At 34.5% G+C, this 19,598-nt stretch overlaps 1 protein-coding gene across 1 annotated transcript in view; it reads left to right on the top strand.

Moving 5' to 3' along the window:
- Positions 1–19,598, top strand: part of LOC108763240 (cubilin) — a 45,181-nt gene that overhangs the window by 19,981 nt on the left and 5,602 nt on the right. Inside the window, exons 13-16 of the mRNA XM_018510686.1 lie at positions 295–406; positions 650–832; positions 2,542–2,665; positions 3,775–3,959. Coding sequence (XP_018366188.1) covers positions 295–406; positions 650–832; positions 2,542–2,665; positions 3,775–3,959 — 604 coding nt within the window. The remainder of the gene's footprint in view (positions 1–294; positions 407–649; positions 833–2,541; positions 2,666–3,774; positions 3,960–19,598) is intronic.

Here is a 19,598-nt window from a genome sequence, read left to right as displayed (position 1 = left end):
GATGGAACTCGCTTTGCATGGAAAGTCATGCGTTCTTATACAGAGGGGAGGTGGAGAGGAACTTGCTTCGCTTGGAAAGTTGTGTACCCCTTGGCAGAGAGGAAGGTAGGCTGGAATTCGCTTTGCATGGAAAATCATGCGCCCCTTAGCAGGGAGGAAGTGGGATGGAACTCGCTTCGCGTGGAAAATCGTAAAATATATTTTAAAGCAGAGAATTTTTATTTTATATGATAGAGAAGGGATATTATTTCTTGAATTTTTTTGTTAATAACAAAGGATGAGCACTGATTAAAGTCATTTATGGTCATGATCTTGACAACATATGTCAAGGTCAAGGTCATTGGAAAGGGTTCCCCTAAGAGGGTTTTTCTAAACAGGATATTTATCAGAACAAGTAAAGAAAAAGGAATTAAATTTAAAGTCTTTCACGCGTACCTCTAAGTTAAACATTCCGTTTATATTATGTAATTTAAATTACAAAATGGTATTTATTTTAAATTAGGAAATATTTTTTCTAAATTAATTATTAAAAAAAAAATTCTACAAATGATTTTTATTTCTTTATGATTTGAAAATATAATATTAATTTTAGATAATTACGCGCTCTTGTTATTAGTAATATTAATTTTTTTAAATCATTATGCTATAGATTGTGGATCAAATATTAGTAGTCTAAATTACGGTATAATAACTAGTCCAAATTTCCCAAACAATTATGATGGACCGGCAAAAAACTTAGCTAGTAAAAGTTGCAACTGGTTTATAAGAGTTCGACCGGATCAGCGAATACTCTTAAACTTTGAAGTCTTCTCCGTAGAAGGTGATCAATTAGGTAATATATGGATTTATTATGAATTAATTTTATAATATTAGTATTATAACATAGATATATATTATTCTTAAGGTAGTATTCATGAATTGAAAATAGTCAGAATTTCTTGAAATTGAAACTGTATATTTTACTAGAAGACTTTGATATGCTTGTGCAACTATAAGCAGATTGAGCGTTTCAATATTGTCAAGGAAATACATTGAACTGTCGTCTTCTGATTTTGACAAGCTTGTAATATGCTGTTCTTTATGAGCTAACAAAGGGATAGACAAAAATAAGGGATATATATTTTTGTATACGTACTCATACGCACCTTTAGAGGGCGAAGCATCTATTCGAAAAAAATTAGTTTTTTTCTTTCAAAGAGAATATTTCCGAAACTATTAGGTGTTGAACTTAATTCCTGCCGTTTTTTTGTCTCCAAAATTGATTTGTTTCGAAGGGAAGATGAATAAATACCTTAATCAAAGTTCCTCCATTTTCTACTACTTTTTCCTATCTCTCTGGCAACAGGGCAATTCCACGACGGTAGAACGCGGTGTCTTTCGAGGCAATCCATTCATCCACCCATTTTTGGACTTCGTTGTAATTGGAGAAGTGTGTGTCCGTAAGTGTGTGTTGCATCGATCGGAAAAGATGATAATCCGACGGTGCCAAGTCTGGAGAGTACGCTGGATGCGGGAGAACTTTCCATTTAAGCTCTAGAAGTGCCTGCTTCACGCTTTTCGCGACATGCAGCAAAGAAGTCACAATAGTCAAACGATTCGAAATGGCATTTTCTGACAACTCATGTGGTAGCCATCTCCCTTCCTTATGGATCTTTCCCATGACATGCAAGCGTTTTGAGCCTTTGGAGTAACATTTAACTGTTTCGACAACTTTAAAAGCGTTTGAGCTGAATTCTCATCAAGCAATTCTTGCAGCTCGACATCTTCAAATTTTTTCGGCTGTCCTGGATGTTCTTTGTCTCTCACATCAAAATCACCGTTTCGGAAGCGTTCAAACCAAACTCTACATGTTCTTTCCGATAGAGTTTCATTACCATACACTTCGGATAATAAGCGATGCGCTTTAGCTGCGGTTTTCTTGAGGTCGAAGTAGTGAAGAAGCACATGTCGGAAAAACAGTTTATCGCGATTCATTTTCAATCGATTGGAAAATCTCTGGCGTCGAGAAATCTAACCTATGAGGATTGAATCACTTTCGGCGATGTCTAAACTACAAAAGACATATGACTTCATCGTTGAAACTCGCCAGCGTTGGAGCCAGCACCCTCTAGTAGCGAGCGGCAGGAATTAAGTTCAACACCTAATATAATAAAAAAAAAATATATATATATATATATATATATATATATACATATATAGGTTCCTCTCTACTGAAACTCAGTAGTATTTTGTAATGAGTTAACAGATCAAAATAAAAAGCTGTTTTTTTAATTCTGGAATAAATTTTCTTAAAAATAAATTCTTATACGGAGAAATTTTATTGTTCATTTTCGATTAATTTTTACATGAGAAACTTTTTTCTGTCATGCTATAATTTCTAATATAACTTTTCTAATACAACTTCTAACACAATTTCTCTAACATAACTTCTGTGTATTAATTTGCATATTAATACTTGTATTATTGTTTTTATTTTAATAATATCATATACTTAATACTCAAACTGTAATACATTATTAATTTTTTAAAAATTATTTTCAGCACGAGGTTGTCCTGCAGCCGTGTTACGCATGTGGTATTCTTCTACTCCTCGTGAGCTTTGTGGTGTCAAAGATCCTAATGCTAAATGGGATTATCTTTCGGAAGATCATAATATGCGACTCAGGTTTGTTACGCTTCATATGAACAATGGCCTAGTTTACACCGACGGTTCGATCCGGGTCAGAATGCAAGAATCAACCAACTGCAGTCGAGCATTCCCCTGTTACAGTCGAATGACAAGGGAATGCTCAACTGTAGTTGGTTCTTACGGGTGGCACCCAGTTGGACACGGCTCAATTGGACACGAGCCACTCACAGCGCTTGAGACTACAAAGCTCCTAAGCACCGGTCGCTGTGATTGGTGGTGTCCAATCGAGCCGTGATCAATCGGGATCACCCCGGTTCTTACATTCTGACTCGGATCGAACCCTCGGTGTAAACTAGGCCAATGAGACTTTCAGTAAGATACTCTTAATAACATGGTGAAATTATAAAAGGTGTGTCGTTGCGCATAATGGCAGCAGAGAGTGGGGGGGATATATTTTGTCAATCAATCACGTAGGGCCCATTCTATACGCGTGGAATTCAAACGTTCACAGTAGATTATTAATAAAAACAGTATTAGAAGTTAAAATAACAATGAAATCTTTATTTTAACCTATTAGAATATAAAATATTACAAACTGTAACAATATTATTGATTAGAAATACGATTGCATATATTTTTTATTTTTCTTTGTTTTCTTATTACATTATTTATTTTTATTTGCATATTTACATTGCGCAACCTAATATACGATCTGGTTCGCACCAAACATGCGATTACCTCCGTCGGAAATTTATACTCAAGTTTCAGACCTACTTTCGCAGTTAATGTATCAAAAATGTTGTCCTGCATGTTAAAAAAATCTCCGTGAAATAATTGAATTTCAGTATCCATGATTTTTTTGCTGCTTCCATGAAATCATTGGAAGGAACGATACAATTTCCACGCGAAATACATAAAATCCAGTCAGTTTTACACGATAATTGATCACACGGTCGATTTGTTATAATAACACGCTAAACACGCAGTGCCTCGAAATAAACACAGCCATATTGGATTTTAATCGAATGGGCCCCCCATGATTGGTTGTCCACTCCCCACTACTTTTAGCCTACTGCGCATCCACGGGAACGACACGCCTTCTATAATTCCACCATGCTTAATAAATTCTCACGTTATATTCGCAGTTTTATATCAGCTGATAAAGCAGTAGGACAACAAGGCTTTCGAGCTGTGTGGACTGAAGTGAGCACGAACACAGATTGCGAGAACCAGTTTCTATGCAGTAAAAGTAAATACTGCATCAACGAATCGCTACGGTGCAATAACATTGATAATTGTGGACCTGATGATTCGTCGGACGAGGAAAACTGTAAGTTTCGCTAACATTAGAATGCAACATGTAAAAGAAGCAAATATTTCGAAAAGCGATGTGATTCGGTAGTTTACTTTGCTTCCATTACAACTTATATTGTCTCTCTTCCTTTTTCTACTCTCTATAAGTATCAAACAATATTTTACTCTATTATTCAGTGTAATTTCCTGTGAATTGTTCAACAGATATATTCTACAAAGATTTTCACGTGTATTGTTTCTGTGTACCGTAATACCTTTTCAAGACAATCCTTTAACAATATTAATAATTTTTTATACATCTATGTCCTGATGCAAATTAACAGCACAAATACTCATTTATAATCAGCATGAATAATAATAAAGTATATATAATTTACATTAATCAAGTAAAACAACGCACTTTTTAATCACTTTATTAGGAACCCGTTCACTTACCACTATAATTTTAGATTGTAACGTCACAATAAAGATGAGAAAACGTAAAATAAAAATTCTTAAAAGTGTGTTATATTTAAATAGAAATATTTCTCAATAAAATAATATCTGCAATCGATAGAATACATTTACTAAATATACTGATAACCGACTTTCTTGCTTCGGAGAGAAATTAAATCATATTTACTTCTACATATTATTAATTTCACAATTTGTTATGACTATGAACATGTCTTATTTCATTTTTAAATATGCAGAATTCATTTACAGTTATACATATTAACAATACAAGGCAAATGAGAGCGCAGTAATTGGTGCGATTCAATCATAAAACAATTTGTGACAATTTCTTACATAGGTGTATTTAAGAAATTATGTTAAAAATCCGAACGTTTTGGCTAACATTTGGGACCATCCTCAGTGAAATACAAAAGGTTAGACACATGAAGATTTCCTTGCAAACTCACATAATAGATCGAGTGACCACTCAGATATAAATTTAAATCCCTTCAATTTGGTTTCATGCCAATGATGAATTGTAAAAATACAAATCCTAAGAGGGATTGAACTGAGAATGACCCCAAATGTTGGTCGAAACATTCGGATTTTTAACATAATTTCTTAAATAATACATCTATGTAAGAAATTGTCACAAATTGTTTTATGATTGAATCTGCGCACCAATTACCGCGCCTTACTCTCATTTGCTTTGTATTATTAATGTTTTTTTCAAATTTGAGAGTTATTACTAAGCTTTTATTTTAGTTATATGTATATTTATTTATTTACGAATAAAATAAAAGGAGAGTTTTCGGTACATTTTACAAATCAGTTCTATCGATTGTATTTTATTAAAACATGTTTTTCTATATTATACACTGCAAGAATTTCTTTGCCTCTAACGTCACAATCTGAAATAGTAATAGTAAGTGAACAGGAGCCTTAAATACGATTATCTCCTCCTCCTCCTTTTTCTTTCACATTTAAGAATAAATAGCTTAATTTAATATAAGTTATGCAACGTTTAAAAAATAAATAATAATGATAATGGCAATAATAAAATATATCAAGAATGTTATATGTATATATACACATATGCACAGAGTGGTCCATTTTAATCCATCCAATAGGGTATCAAAATCCTTAAGTTTAAGATAAAAATGTTTCAGACAAAAATTGTTCAGTTATAAGAGGGAAAGGGAATGGTGATTTTGGTTGACCTGAAGAAGATGTCTTTAAGGTCAGGTCAAGGTTATCTAAAATGTTTTTAATGCAATTGTATAGGGAAAACAGGGGCACCATAAGTCACAAAAATTAAAACTTTTAAAAGTGCATCTAGATATAAAAATTTTTGTATCATTTTTTTTAGTACTTAAAACATAATGCATATTTTAAAATTTAATAAGTATATTTAGTAAATGTTTATTCAAGTTTTTAAGAATAAAATAAATACATATTTTTTTAAGAAATGACCCATGGTGCTCCATACCCGGGATACCATAAGTCACATACAAAATAGTAGAATTATGCAAGAAATAACGATGACAAAAGTTGAAAAGTATTTTATTATTATTCAATTATTTATTTAAAAGTTTTTCAGTACATTAATATCCTTTTAATATGATATTGGATTGAACATCGAAATTATTATTAAAAATTTGCTTGTCAATTTAATTTAATTTGTGATATTATTCCAGCAGTTTAATGTTGTGCTAATGAGTACACACATAAAATATTGGTAACACTTTTTATTGTAACCTCCCCAGACAGCACACAATATTTACAAAATATTTAGAAATATTTATAAGATTTATTTTAAATATTTTGTAAATATTTTTGTGGTTTTAGATTACACAGATCATAAATATTTATTATAAATATTATGAAATACTTATTAGAATATCTTGACCTGACTTTAGCAACGCCACCCAAGATCAAACTGATAAGATCTGTAAATAGATCTTTTTATACTTTACAACTTTCGTCTGAAACATTTCTTTCAAAAACGTCATTCACCCGAGTAAATTCAGGATTCCGACCTTTTTTGAATACCCTGTATAGGAAACGAATACGAGTAGAGGATTAACATTTCATGTTAATATTTGCCAGGATAAGGTATAAAATATAATATGTCGCTTTGCTTGTCTTAGCGACGAGACACTACCGTATCCCGTGAACTATTAGTTTTTTGGCATCTCTATCTTAATATTTTTATATGCAGAATAATTAAAGAAATCATGTCATGTAAAAATATGTATATAATTAGATTTAACAAATTTTATGTAACCTTGACCAGACCTTAAAGGTATTAAAAAAGATCTTAAAATCAATATCTTCTTTCCTCCTTGTAATTGAGCAACTTTCGTCTGAAACTTTTATCTTCAACTTAAGAAAAAATTCTACTAGATGAATTAAAATGGACCATTCTGTGTATATTGTTGTACCGAAGGCTTTCGCCACTCGCTATCGTACACGGTACAGTGTGCACCAAAATTTCTCGCCGCTCGTTATCCGGAACAAGAAGAAAAATCTGTTTATGATTTCGAAATGGACAGCAGATACTACTGTCGCGTGATATTTTTTGATGTGTTAATAGTTTAATCGGTTTATGTATGAAATCGTGCCACCATAGCACGGTAAGTTTCTATGAAAAAAGAGAATGAATACATGTACTGGTCCCACTAGGGTGCTATTTTATTAGTGCGTTTTTGTCGCACGATAAATGTGTACAGAACTAAGAGGTCCTCGGATCTCTCTATCCCATAGCTGATAGCCAATCAACAGGCTTGAAAAATTTGTTGTACGACAAAAATGCACAAATGAAATATCTCTCCTATTTTTTTTTTTATGATGGCGGCACGTGCGTAGTACAGTGAAAAACTGGTACGAAATCATGGAAACATAGCATAAGGGAGTATCCATAAAAAATGGGAATGAGATGTTTGCATTGTTTGCACCAGCTTTTTACGATAGTCGCACGAGCGCAGTATATATTATAAAGCATCCTACTGCCGTGTGAGATTCGCTCGAAACCCGCGCGCTTTTTGCATGGACGCCTTGCGATCAATGAACAATAAGCTACGTCCCTTTTTGGAATTCTATAATTTATAGAAAAACCAGCAAGACACGCATGCCAAAATCGCACGGGTTTTGAAACGTTGAATTGCTACATTGCGAACATTGCAGTAACATCGCGAAATGTAGATTCAATGTTGAAGAGATGTTGCAGAAACGTTTAATATTCGTTATATTGCAACGGTTCACAAACGTTGCAGTTCAACATTGATTCAACATTGATTCAATGTATATACAACATACATTGTATAAGCATCCAGAAGCACGACCGCTCTTGCATCTGATTGGCATATTCCATTAGATCTAAAAATGTAGACCAAACAGGTACAAGAGCTCACTGAGCGTTCAGTGAGTGGTTGTGCTTCTGGATGCCTCTAGTAATTCCCCGGTAAAAAATTTTTCGCATATTAATTAATTCACATGTACGGTCTAAAATATGAATCTTATTGTTTAATTAATTGAGTTTTATTATTAAAATAAATATTATTGATTAACATCCCTAATAACAAAATGTTAGCAAATTCGATCAGATTTTGATTACAAAAGCATAGCCATCTGTGTTCGCATTTGACTATGGATTTGTTGACAAAGCCTGCATGTTTTGCCAACAGATTGCTAACAAAAACCAAGCAAAGCCTTCTGATATAACCTGACGCTAAATTGGTAGCAAAAACCGAGCAAGATCTGTCATTTTCATTTAAATCGACCTGATTTCTTATGAGAAATTTTGCATACATATACATATATACGGTTATATATAATTATACATAATTATATATTTATGTATACTGGTGTAAAAATTGGAAACAACCAATACAGTTTTATTGCTAAAATATTATTGATTAGCTTCACATTTCAAAAAAATACACATGAGAAAGTTATAAAATAGTAAAAAAAATATTTGGAGATTCAGAAAGCACACTCCGAAAGAGCTTTGGAATCTTTAGGAGATTTGCTTATTCGATTTACATTCGCTAATTCTTATAGGATTCCTGGGCGATTTCTTCTTACGAGAAGCAAATCTATCTCATGGCAATGCTATATATGAAAATGACAGATCTTGCTCGGTTTTTGCTCCCAATTTGCCGTCAAATTATGTCAGCAGGCTCTGTTCGGTTTCTGCTCGCAATCTGCTGTCAGGTTATGCAGCAGACTGTTCGGTTTCTGTCATCAATTTGCTGGCATAGCATGTCAGCAGGCTTTGTCATATTTTTGACAGCAGTTTACTGACAATGTCTGATAGTACAAACTCTGTGTTGCCTTTCTGTAATTAAAAATTGGTAGCAGGCTCTGCTCAAAATCTGTCTCAGCAGGCTTTGTTATCAGGGATCATATTTCGGAATACACACGACAAAATTATAATTGAAAAAACCGCTTTCCTCCTCATTTGAGAATTAATTTCCTTATTTTTCTAAGCAGTCATTCATCCAATCTTATGCCCCATCCAATGGTGTTGAACCTCTGCAATCGTACGGGAACTGCTATACTTCGATGATTTACGAACATTGAATGTTAGTAGATGTATAACTGTGACATAGCTATATAGAAAGATCACGAGTCGATACGTTGCGCATCAGACTGGTCAAACACAAATAATACAGCATTCTGCACGCGCGGCCAATTCCCGCGTAAACATATATATCGTTTAGAAATGAGTTTCGTTAAAAAATCAATTTAAATGACTTAAATTTTCTATTTACATGACGTTCTATTTTTGCTCATTTTTTGTAAAATAAAATAGATTTTATTAAAATAGATATATAATTTGTTCAATATTATTTTAACGTTGCAGCAACATTAACAATCAATGTAGAAGAATCAATATAGATGCAACATTGATAAAACATTGCTGCGTTTAGCAGAGAAAGCAGCTTTGCAATTGTTGTAAAATTTTTCAACGATTGGTTCTTGCTTTTGGTTCCTTATGAATCTAAATATATAAATCAATCATATTGAAGAATTTTACAACTGCAGGGGGCTTTCTCTGCTGAACGTAGCTATTGACACTTCAACATTCAACATCTCAATAATATTTCTTCAACGTTCTGTGCTGTATGGGAGCAAATCTCTGCCGCAGAGGGGGGTGCTTTATGTATACTGCACTCGTGCAGCTATTGTAAAAAGCTGGTGCGACCAATGCGAGTATCTCATTCTCATTTTTGATATATACTCCTCATGTTTGCATAATTTCGTGCATAAATCGATCGAACGTGGCGCTATTAGCATTGAAGAATACAACGCGACAGTAGTACCGGCTGTCCGTGCTGAAATTGTAATGGATTTCCCTCCGTGAAGAACAAGAGAGGATCCTCTCCCTAGCAACGGTTGCGTTGCTATGATTCATAGTTTTGATATTTTGATACGTTCAGTAAAAAACGTTCATGTCCGTGTTCGGAAAATGTGTCTTTTATTTCCGCGAGATGTGAGCGAGTTTGTTGCACGAGTATAAATTAAGTGAGCGAGCGTGCCGTGAGTGTAACATTTTGGGAGCGTGTCCGAACGTCGACCTTCGGAAGAGAATTTATACGTTCGACGACATCGATCACTTTTATACGAGGAGTTCTCTCGTATAAAAGAGGAAGAGGCGACTTGTCGATGCCCTGAAGCTTCTACGCGAGACGGTGACGCTACAGGCTATTTCTAAGAAGTTCCGACAACTCAACACGAGCGACAGCAACAGCAACACCAAGAGGCGGAGGTACCTCGCTGCTGCGAGAACATAACGCATCACTTGAAGGAGCGGCTGCAGCGTTTGATAAATATTTGGATTAAAGGATACGGCGTTGATGACTTTGGCCTTGACATATGTCGTCTGAATAACTTTGCTTTACAATTAGATGTCGAAGTTTCACAGTTTTTGAGATATTTAGAGTTGAAATGTTACATAATTTAATCGTTTTGAAATAAGAAAGAATTTTATCGGTATATTTACACAACCAATATACAGGGTGTACCTTAAGTATGCTAAAGATTTTAAGAGGTGATTGCTCACACAAATTTAAGACTAAAACTTCATATGGCGATTTGTCGAAAACGGCTTAATTTCAAAGATACATGCTACTATGACCCAGCGAATTAATGCATTGCAGTATACATGGGCTCGTGCTTACATGTGTAACTACCGGTTTCGTCAGGCCGCTGTCTGATGTCGCTGGCTGAGTAATCAGGAGCCTTCAGATGAAAATTTACTATTAAAACTATATACTTTAACTCTATAAGTTATATAAACCAGAACAAAAAGACCATTTAATCTAAAAGACCATTTAATTTAAAAGGGGTTTGGGGCAACTTCTAAACTCTAGAGTAACTGGGAGAAAACATTATGAGGTTAGGTAGATAAACGACTTAATTCATTGTATTCGAAAATTTAATAGTCATAGGAACAATGGCATTTATTTGGTAAGCTGACAACTTTTATCGGGAGAAAATTTCTTGGGATAGTTCATAGTTATTGTGTAGAGATCACTGACGATTGCATTCGGAACCTGGATAAAATATTGAAACTTTAAGTTTCAAATTTAGAAATAATACTTTCCTTTATGTATTAATTTTCTGTTCGTTCACTTACGTGCGTAAGGGAACTAAAAGAATCAGATTGATAATGAACAAAGCACTGAGCTTCTAACGAAAAGGAACTGAACTGATGACTGTGAATGGTCAGAGAAGGATTGGTTGTTTCAAAAGACTGCCTCGCCTTGATTGGGCGATATTTGAATCGTGGAACTATTCTAAATAAAGTGTTTATATAAGTGTATGGTGATCTTATCTGAAATTAGACATTTAAATTAATTTTAAAAATATATTAGTGGAATTGTACCAGAGACCTATGGATTACGAGTTTTCTGTGTTGCATGCTACATTATTTCTTTAATTTATGAATGTGTTACTTATTGTCTATTCGTGTTATAACCAGCGCGCGTAATTATTTAGATATAATGAAAAATATATTTATTTAATAGATATTATAAGAAATGGACAATTCTCTGCTTAAAAAAGCTGATGGAAAACGGTTGAATATTATATGTATTCTCGAAAAATGGCATCATAATCTATCTGATCTATTTTCTCGATAGAATATTTATCGTAACGAATACAATTCTACTGCAGTTATTCTATTTACATTAAGAAAAAAGTAAAGAATACATTGTTTTGTATAATAACACTTAAAACTTATAATTTTCTATTCTACGAATACTGATTCTATTCCCCCTTACCTGAAGAACCAAGAAACAAGCATTCAAAGTCAAGAAGTGCTCAGTTTAAAAGTGGGTCTCAAGACTGAGGAAGAGAATTACCCGGTAATCAATGTAGATTGTCCAAAATAAGGCAAGAAGCTATCACCCAATTCTTTTGGGACTGGGTACATTGGTTGTCGGGACGACAACCTAAAAAAGGAGTGCAGTGTTGCGCTGAAGGCTTTTGCCACTAGCTATTGTTGCCGTACAGTTTTGCGAAGAAGTAGCTCTCGTAGCCTGTTACTGTACACCCGGAAGACAAGAGAGGATCCTCTCCTTAACGATGGTTGTGTTGTTGTGAGTTTCGACATTTGACACGTTAAATAAAAAACGTTCTCATTCTTGTTTAAAAAAAATGTATGTTTCATTTTCGCGAGGCGCGCACGAGTTTGTCACACAATTGCACAAGTGTAAAGTGAGCGAGCGTAACACACACACATACACGCGCGCGCATGCGCGCGCGCGCACAGGATGTCTCAAAAATAGAGTAGGTGCCGCATTGAGGGCATAGAACGGATCAAGGGAAACAAAAAAGTCTTATTCCATTTGAAAAATGAGAGGGAGATTGGCCGTCTCCCACGGTCCCTCTCTCTCTCATTATTGTCGACCACATTTGATACCCTACTTAGATACGGATCGTGCAGTCCATTCTTTATGTCTTTGCTGCACACTGTCGAGTGAGGCGCGATGAACCGTGCTATGAATTCGCGCGCTTCACCGCACATTGGTTTAGATATTTTATTTTTTAATTCGAAAACTACAGCGAATGTCTCAAAATAGTATAAGATTTTTTTGTTCCCCTTGACCTCCTCTACGTCTCCAATGCGGTACCTAACCTATTTTTGAGACATCCTATATACACACACACACATACACACACACACATATATATATACCCAGTAAACATTTTGTTCCCAAATCGTTGCCAAATTGACATTAAATTCCAATGGAATTAAGTGCAAAAACCAGAGCCTACTGTGTCCACAATAAGACATGCAATGTAAACCATATGAAAATATATATAGATAGTATAATTAGACTCAGTTGAATAAATCTATGTATATGAAGATGCCTTTCCGAGTCAAACACTGGTAGTTCGTGTGTAAATGAATTTCGTTAATTTCGTTACCAAACGTTTCGATCCTCGCTTCGGGTCCATATCAATGTATACAATTCGACAACATATCATTGTTCTTGTCGAATTGTATACATTGATAAGGATCCGAAGCGAGGATCGAAACGTTTGGTAACGAAATTAACGATTAAATTCATTTACACACGAACTACCAGTGTTTGACTCGGAAAGGCATCTCCATATACGTAAACCATATGTGAAGAACATATTTTGAAATCAAATTGAAACCAGTATCAAAATAAATTTGTTAATAGCAATATGATGACAGATCTACACCAAATGCAGACCAAATCTGTAGTCAAATATGTTGACAATATAGCGCCAAATACAGTCCAGATCTATAGTCAGATATGCCAACAGAATAATGCCAAATACAAACAATTCAATTTTATTGCTGAAATATTATCGTGTGTATTTTAGAATATGATGTTAATCAATAATTATTGATTCATTCTAAAATACATACTACAAAGTTATAAATTAGTCAAAAAAAAATTCGGAGGTCCCATTCGAAAGAGTTTGGGAATCTCCAGGGGACTCGCCAAATTTGATTTGCATACGTCTTCTTATAGCACTGGGCGTTTTCTTTTTAGGAGAAGCGAATTCACATCTTGTGGCGGGATCGCGTATGACAATGACAGATCTTGCTTAATTTTTTTCGACAATTTGCCGTAAAGTTAGATCAGCAAGGTTTGCTCAGTTTTTGTCGTCAACTTGCTGTTAAATTACCTGTGAGTTGCTTGGCTCTTGTCGATAATTTGGTCTCATATCAGTAAATTTTGTTCCTTGTTACTTGTCACCAATTTGCTGACAGCTTTGAGTACAACAAAATTTGCATCAAATTTGGCGTCTTTTGTTTTCAAAATTTGTAGCCATATTTTAAAAGATTTATTTTCGATAGGATTTGGCTACTATCTAGGAGCGTATTTGGTGGAAGTTTGCTAACAATACTAGCAATAATAAAGTATATTTCCTATTTGCATCAAATCGTTAAACATATTCTGTTGTCAACATTTGTGATTGCAGAGAAGGTTATAGAGGTATACAACGATAAGAATATTTTGAAATATCAAAAAATATATATTGAACTATGTAAGTTAAGACAACTATTAAAAAATGTATATTAAATTCGTATCTCGTATACTACGCGGATAGAGCCACATATGTATAAAGAATGATGTTGAAAATTATATTGATAAAACAGTAGGAAGTTATTTGTTATTACGCGCCATTTATTCTAGAATTATCCAAAGAAAATATCAAATAAAGTAACCGGACCCTGTATGCCATATTATAAGTTTTGCTATTAAGTTTGCGACGTTTTCATTTTTTAACCTAATTTTTTGCTAAATTCAAAATTAAAAATTAGTGGCCACATTCAAAAGAAGGAACATTTCTGAATGTTAATAAAAAATATTAGACAATTTCAAGTATTTATATGTATAAATGCAGTAAAAATTAAAAAAAAGTGGCATCCGCGCGTACTAGGTACGTACCTAAATCTTGTACCTAATATGATCTAAGGTAGTATAAGTATAAAATGATTTTCTTACGAATGTGCCAAAATTTGATATACAAGTAAGGAAGTGCTTTCTATGTTTGTGTGTAATTAGAAACATATTGACCGTCTAGTTTTTGAGATAATTGCAATAAAAATATGTAGTTTTTTTACCATGTAAAGCATATACGCAACTCAAGTTAACATCAGATTTTTAATTATAGTATCCATACCATTCTTAGGATTGTTACAAAAAATGAATACGCAATGAAGGAACATGAAACGAATATTGTAAAAAAACGTCATAATTTTTTACCGTTTAGTTAGGAAAATAAAGCTGCGAAAAGAACGCAATAGAGAGTTTTTGCAATACCATTTATCTAGATACGGTAAACACTAAGGTCAAGTTATTTTCTTTTTAACAACTAATTAAAAAAAATGATAGAAATTAGTTTGCGGGTGCGTTCTAATATCAATTATCTAATATTCTAATATTAATTTATCAAACTGACACTTGAACAGACTCGAAACACACTCTGACTCTCCTCCCGAGCAGAGGCGAAGTGTGTCGATTGAGTTTGAACAAAATTTTAAATGGAAAGCGACGTGTGTCGATCAGTAATGCGAATTCTAGGCTGTTTGCAGCACAGTTACTAGCATGAAGAGAGCATAGACGGACACATAACGCATGCGCAAGTGTACACGGATATGAACTTATCGTAGTGTATGTACCTTCTTATGCCCTCTTCATGCTAGTAATCGTGCTGCAAGCGGCCCGGAATTCGCATCACTGGTGTCGATTTGTGTCAAGTGTGTCAACTGTGTTTCCTAAAAGAAAAGCAGCCTAAGACGATTTTGAAATAAGACTATGAATACCGGCCATAGTGTTGTAAAGTTTAAATGCAGAGTTACAATAACGTGAAGTACTGAAATTAATGACTATCTTTTGGTACCTATATATATAGGAATTACTTAATATTTAAAACCTACGAAATATTACATTTCGATCACGACATTCAGCATTACTTTATTGATGATAATAGAATGAACAGATTTAGAGCAATAAACTGATGCAATGCTCGGACAACTCGTACGAGCTACTATTGATATTTGTTGAATCGTGTAACTACAAACAAGGCGTTTTGAGTATACGCCCATATTGGGTCCAGTTATTTTATTTGATAAAAAAAGAACATTATGCGATTTATAATTTTTGAATCTACCTAATACTTATTGGTATATCTATAGCATATATAAGCAACAAAATAGTTTTAATCGTGATTTTTGTACGCTTCTGAATACGAGATACGCCGGGGTTCTGAATACGAGATAAACGGTTTAATATTAAAGTATAGCATTTCGAGGCTAATAAGAGAACATAATTTTTCCTAGGTAAGTAGTAGTAAACGTAGATGTATGTACAAAATGATAGAATGGTAGAATTGCGTGGGTGAATGATTGTATGATGTCGCAGGTGCAGCATCAGCTCCATTGTCACCAACACTGACTGGGGTCTCTACTGCCATGCTTCCTCTCTCTCTGTGCTTTGTATTCGTGGCCATCTGAGCCCCCTTCATGAAGCTTCCAGACGATCCGGCATGTTATGATCTCCCTTTATCACGTGAGTTCACTCACAGTATTGCACAATCATATATCATAAAGCGCTACCTAAACATGAATACTACATATATACACTCTGCTTAAAAAAATAATGATACTTTTTTAAAATAGAAAAAACTTTTTGTCGAATATATGTAAGTTCCATATTATAATATCATGACATTTGAATCATTCCCTTACGAAAAAATATGATTTGGAGCCAGTACCATAAATTATAGTTGACCAATTAAGTTACTATTGACTAATAGTACCTGTCACGGTCCCTCTCTATCATCCCTATCGATACCCATTTTGACACACGGATCGTGCAGTCCATTCTCTATGTCTTTGACCTGGATCTACAGATCAATTGCACCGAGCGGCAAGCCTCTCGACGCCTCAGGTGTATTCATCGGACACACTAATTATCGACGAAAGAAAGTCGTCATTGAAGACAAAAGACTGTAACCGACACCCCTCAATAATCATTTCAAAATACGATATAGGAAAGTCATTTGAGATACATATGTTTAATCGTGTAAATCTCTATATCGCTGTGAAAGAGATGTATTTTGAATAAAGATTTGATCTAAAAAATTGATTTCTATCTTAAAAAGTGTCGTTATTTTTAAAGCAGCAAATGTAATGTCACTTCAATCCATATACAACAGTTATCATATTAATACCATGCATTAAACGAAAAAAACGTGTTACAATGATACACAATTATTGTTTAACAATTTACATATCAAAGTTAAGATAATTTTCATTAACCATAAATCTTTTTTATGATTTATATATTGTAATAATTCTAACATATTGCTAAGGGATAAGAGTTAAGAATACTAGTTGTGATTTCAAGTGAATCTCAACGTATCTCATGTATGAGATCAATACGTCTTAATTATCAACTTAGAATTAAAATGCATTATTTTACATTTTTTTTATCAGAACATAAATAATTACACCGGACACAAGCTGAAAAGCATGCTAAAAAGGAATGTTGTTCAATATATACATTTTACTGATCATCTGAGTGCATGTAATTCTCAACTTCTATTCCTGAAACTTACACGACGTATTTTTTCTAAACTGTACTACCTATCTATTTCTTGTAGATAGATTTCGATGTTTTCTTGACTTAATGAAACATAAATTAATCAACGACTATATATACATATATACCGGATGTTTCAGACTACGCGTACACCCCGTTTAAAAACGAGGAAGGTGGAAAAATTTTTCAGATAAAAATTGTTGGGAATCAAGTAATGCAGGGTTCGGCACGATTTGCACTTCGCGGCCGATTTTCGACTTGACATCGCCTTTCGCTACTCCCCTCACTTCATCATCCGCGCACAGTCCAAATGCCGCTCGACGCTTAGAAGCGTATAACGCTCGTAGACATGAGATAAGATTGAGCGCTTACGCGTTGATTCATTCTATCTTACAATTAGTTATGTAATGAGCGAAAAAAAGATAGAATGAAGTTTACAGCGTGAGCGCCCAAAGCGGGTGGACCTCATGTTTACGAGCATTATACGCTTCTAAACGTCGAGCGGCATTTGGACTGCGCGCGGTTGATGAGGTGAGGGGAATAGCGGAAGGCAGGGCCGAACAAAAAATCAGAAGTGTAAATCGTGTCGAACTCTGAAATAATGCATTACAGGGGCATATGCGATTGTGGGTGGCATCGTGAAGGTCAAGGTCGATTTAAATTTTTTAAATGAGAACTCATATCTTTTATTGCATATTCTTATAGTTCACTACAAGATGTTCTCAAAACACTGATTATAAATCCTTTTTAGTTGAGATCTTCCTGAATTATGAGACTTGAAGGTTTCAGTACCGCTGGTGTTAACATTAGGCCTGTTCTTTTTGGCTGAACTTTTGCACCAGTTCATCTTTCTTCCTCTTTTTTCCTCCTGGAGAGAAAAGGAAGAAAGATGAACTGGTGCAAAAGTTCAGTCAAAAAGAACAGGCCTATTATGTAAGATGTACCTCGTGGAGGTACGTACGATCGGATACATCTCTTCGGGGTGTTTGATTAAAGTCTTCGACCATACTTTATCAATGCTGTTAATTTTTCCACGTTGATTGTTAATGCTGCTGCAACGTTGAACGACATTAATAATCTAATGCGCGAAGTCGATTCGTGTCTTTCTACATATCTATATGTCACAATTATACATCCACTAACATTCAGTGTTCGTGGATCATCGAAGCAATAATTCCTGTACGATTGCAGAGGTTCAGCACCGTTGGGTGAAGTATAAGATAATATGGGCGTCTGCTTAGGAAAATAAGGAAATTAATATCTTAATGAGAGGAAAGCGTTTTTTTTTCAATTCTAATTTCGTCGTATGTGTTCCGGAATATAATGTTAATCAATAATTCTTTTTTAACCCTTTCCTTACCGGGTACGCGTCCGTAAGTAAGCTTTCTCTATATCGGAGACTCCGCCACAAGTGCCCACTTTAAAGATAGAGTGACATTAGTGAAAGACATTAATTGAAGCAAAGGCCATTGTTTTGTGTTATATTGCATCACTGCGAAATTAGTGTACAGTACTGAACACTGTCTATAGTGGGCGCTATCGATATCGTTTGTTATGTTAATACCGACTAAAGTCGGTGTTGGTATTGAAAGGGTTAATAATAAAACTGAATTAAATAATATGCGAAAAATATTTTTACATTTCGCAGACGTTGCAATTCAACGGACATTAGACGTTTCTGTAACGTCTCTTCAGCATTGAATCTACATTTCGCGATGTTGCTGCTATGTTCGCAATGTTGCAATTCAACGTTTCTGAGATATTGATTCAACATTAGTACGCTGTATGGGTAAGTATTAGTAAATATAATTCTTTCCCAAAAAAATCTGGAGACACGGTAATGTGTCGGCGCTAAGACAAGCGCAGCGTCATAACGCGAGATACTGCCGTGTTCCTTTACGCGATCTGGCGAGTTAAATCAGTTAAAACAGACTGAGATTATCGAATTTCAACAACGGCTGAACTGATTAAGCTTTATACGCTCAATTGAGCTACCACTCGGATTGTATAATAAAAGTGCTTTTTTTTTCTACGTGTCCTACAAGCGGAAATATTGCGACGCAAATGTCTGAATCTGTGAATTTTGTCGTTATTGTAAGAAACATCGTCATTATGTTAACATCATCGTCATCGACTGCTCAGAATGTACGGCTAGAATTTTTAACACTAGAGGGCAGACGCTGGCGAGCATAGTCGGATGCGTACCGAAACACTGCCAATGTCGAACATAGGGTAACTGTCCCAATTACTGTGTCTGTCCCTATTAGTGTGCTTTTGTATTTCGATAAGTCATAAAGAAAACTAGCACGAATAAATAAGAAAAAATATTTTTTTGTTAAGTTAAATTATTAATGTATACGATACCGAAGATAACATTTTATTTTTTAAAGTATTTTAAATATTTTTCGAAATATATGAGGAATTTATGTGAATCCAGTAATACGTACCGCAAGATTTTAAGCTGGTCCCTATTAATGTGCCCTGTATTGGTACGTTGAATTGCAACATTGCGAACATTGCAGCAACATCATGAAATGTAGATTCAATTTTTAAGACCTGTTCTACAATACGTCGTGTGTCGCTGTCGGATGTCGGGCGCATGCGCATTGCACTGTCGGCTG

The sequence above is a fragment of the Trachymyrmex cornetzi genome, unplaced genomic scaffold, assembly GCF_001594075.2.
Source record: "Trachymyrmex cornetzi isolate Tcor2-1 unplaced genomic scaffold, Tcor1.1 scaffold348, whole genome shotgun sequence".
In the NCBI taxonomy this organism is placed as follows: domain Eukaryota; kingdom Metazoa; phylum Arthropoda; class Insecta; order Hymenoptera; family Formicidae; genus Trachymyrmex; species Trachymyrmex cornetzi.
Note: the sequence above shows the minus strand (reverse complement) of the source record. Positions and strands in the feature narration are given on the sequence as shown.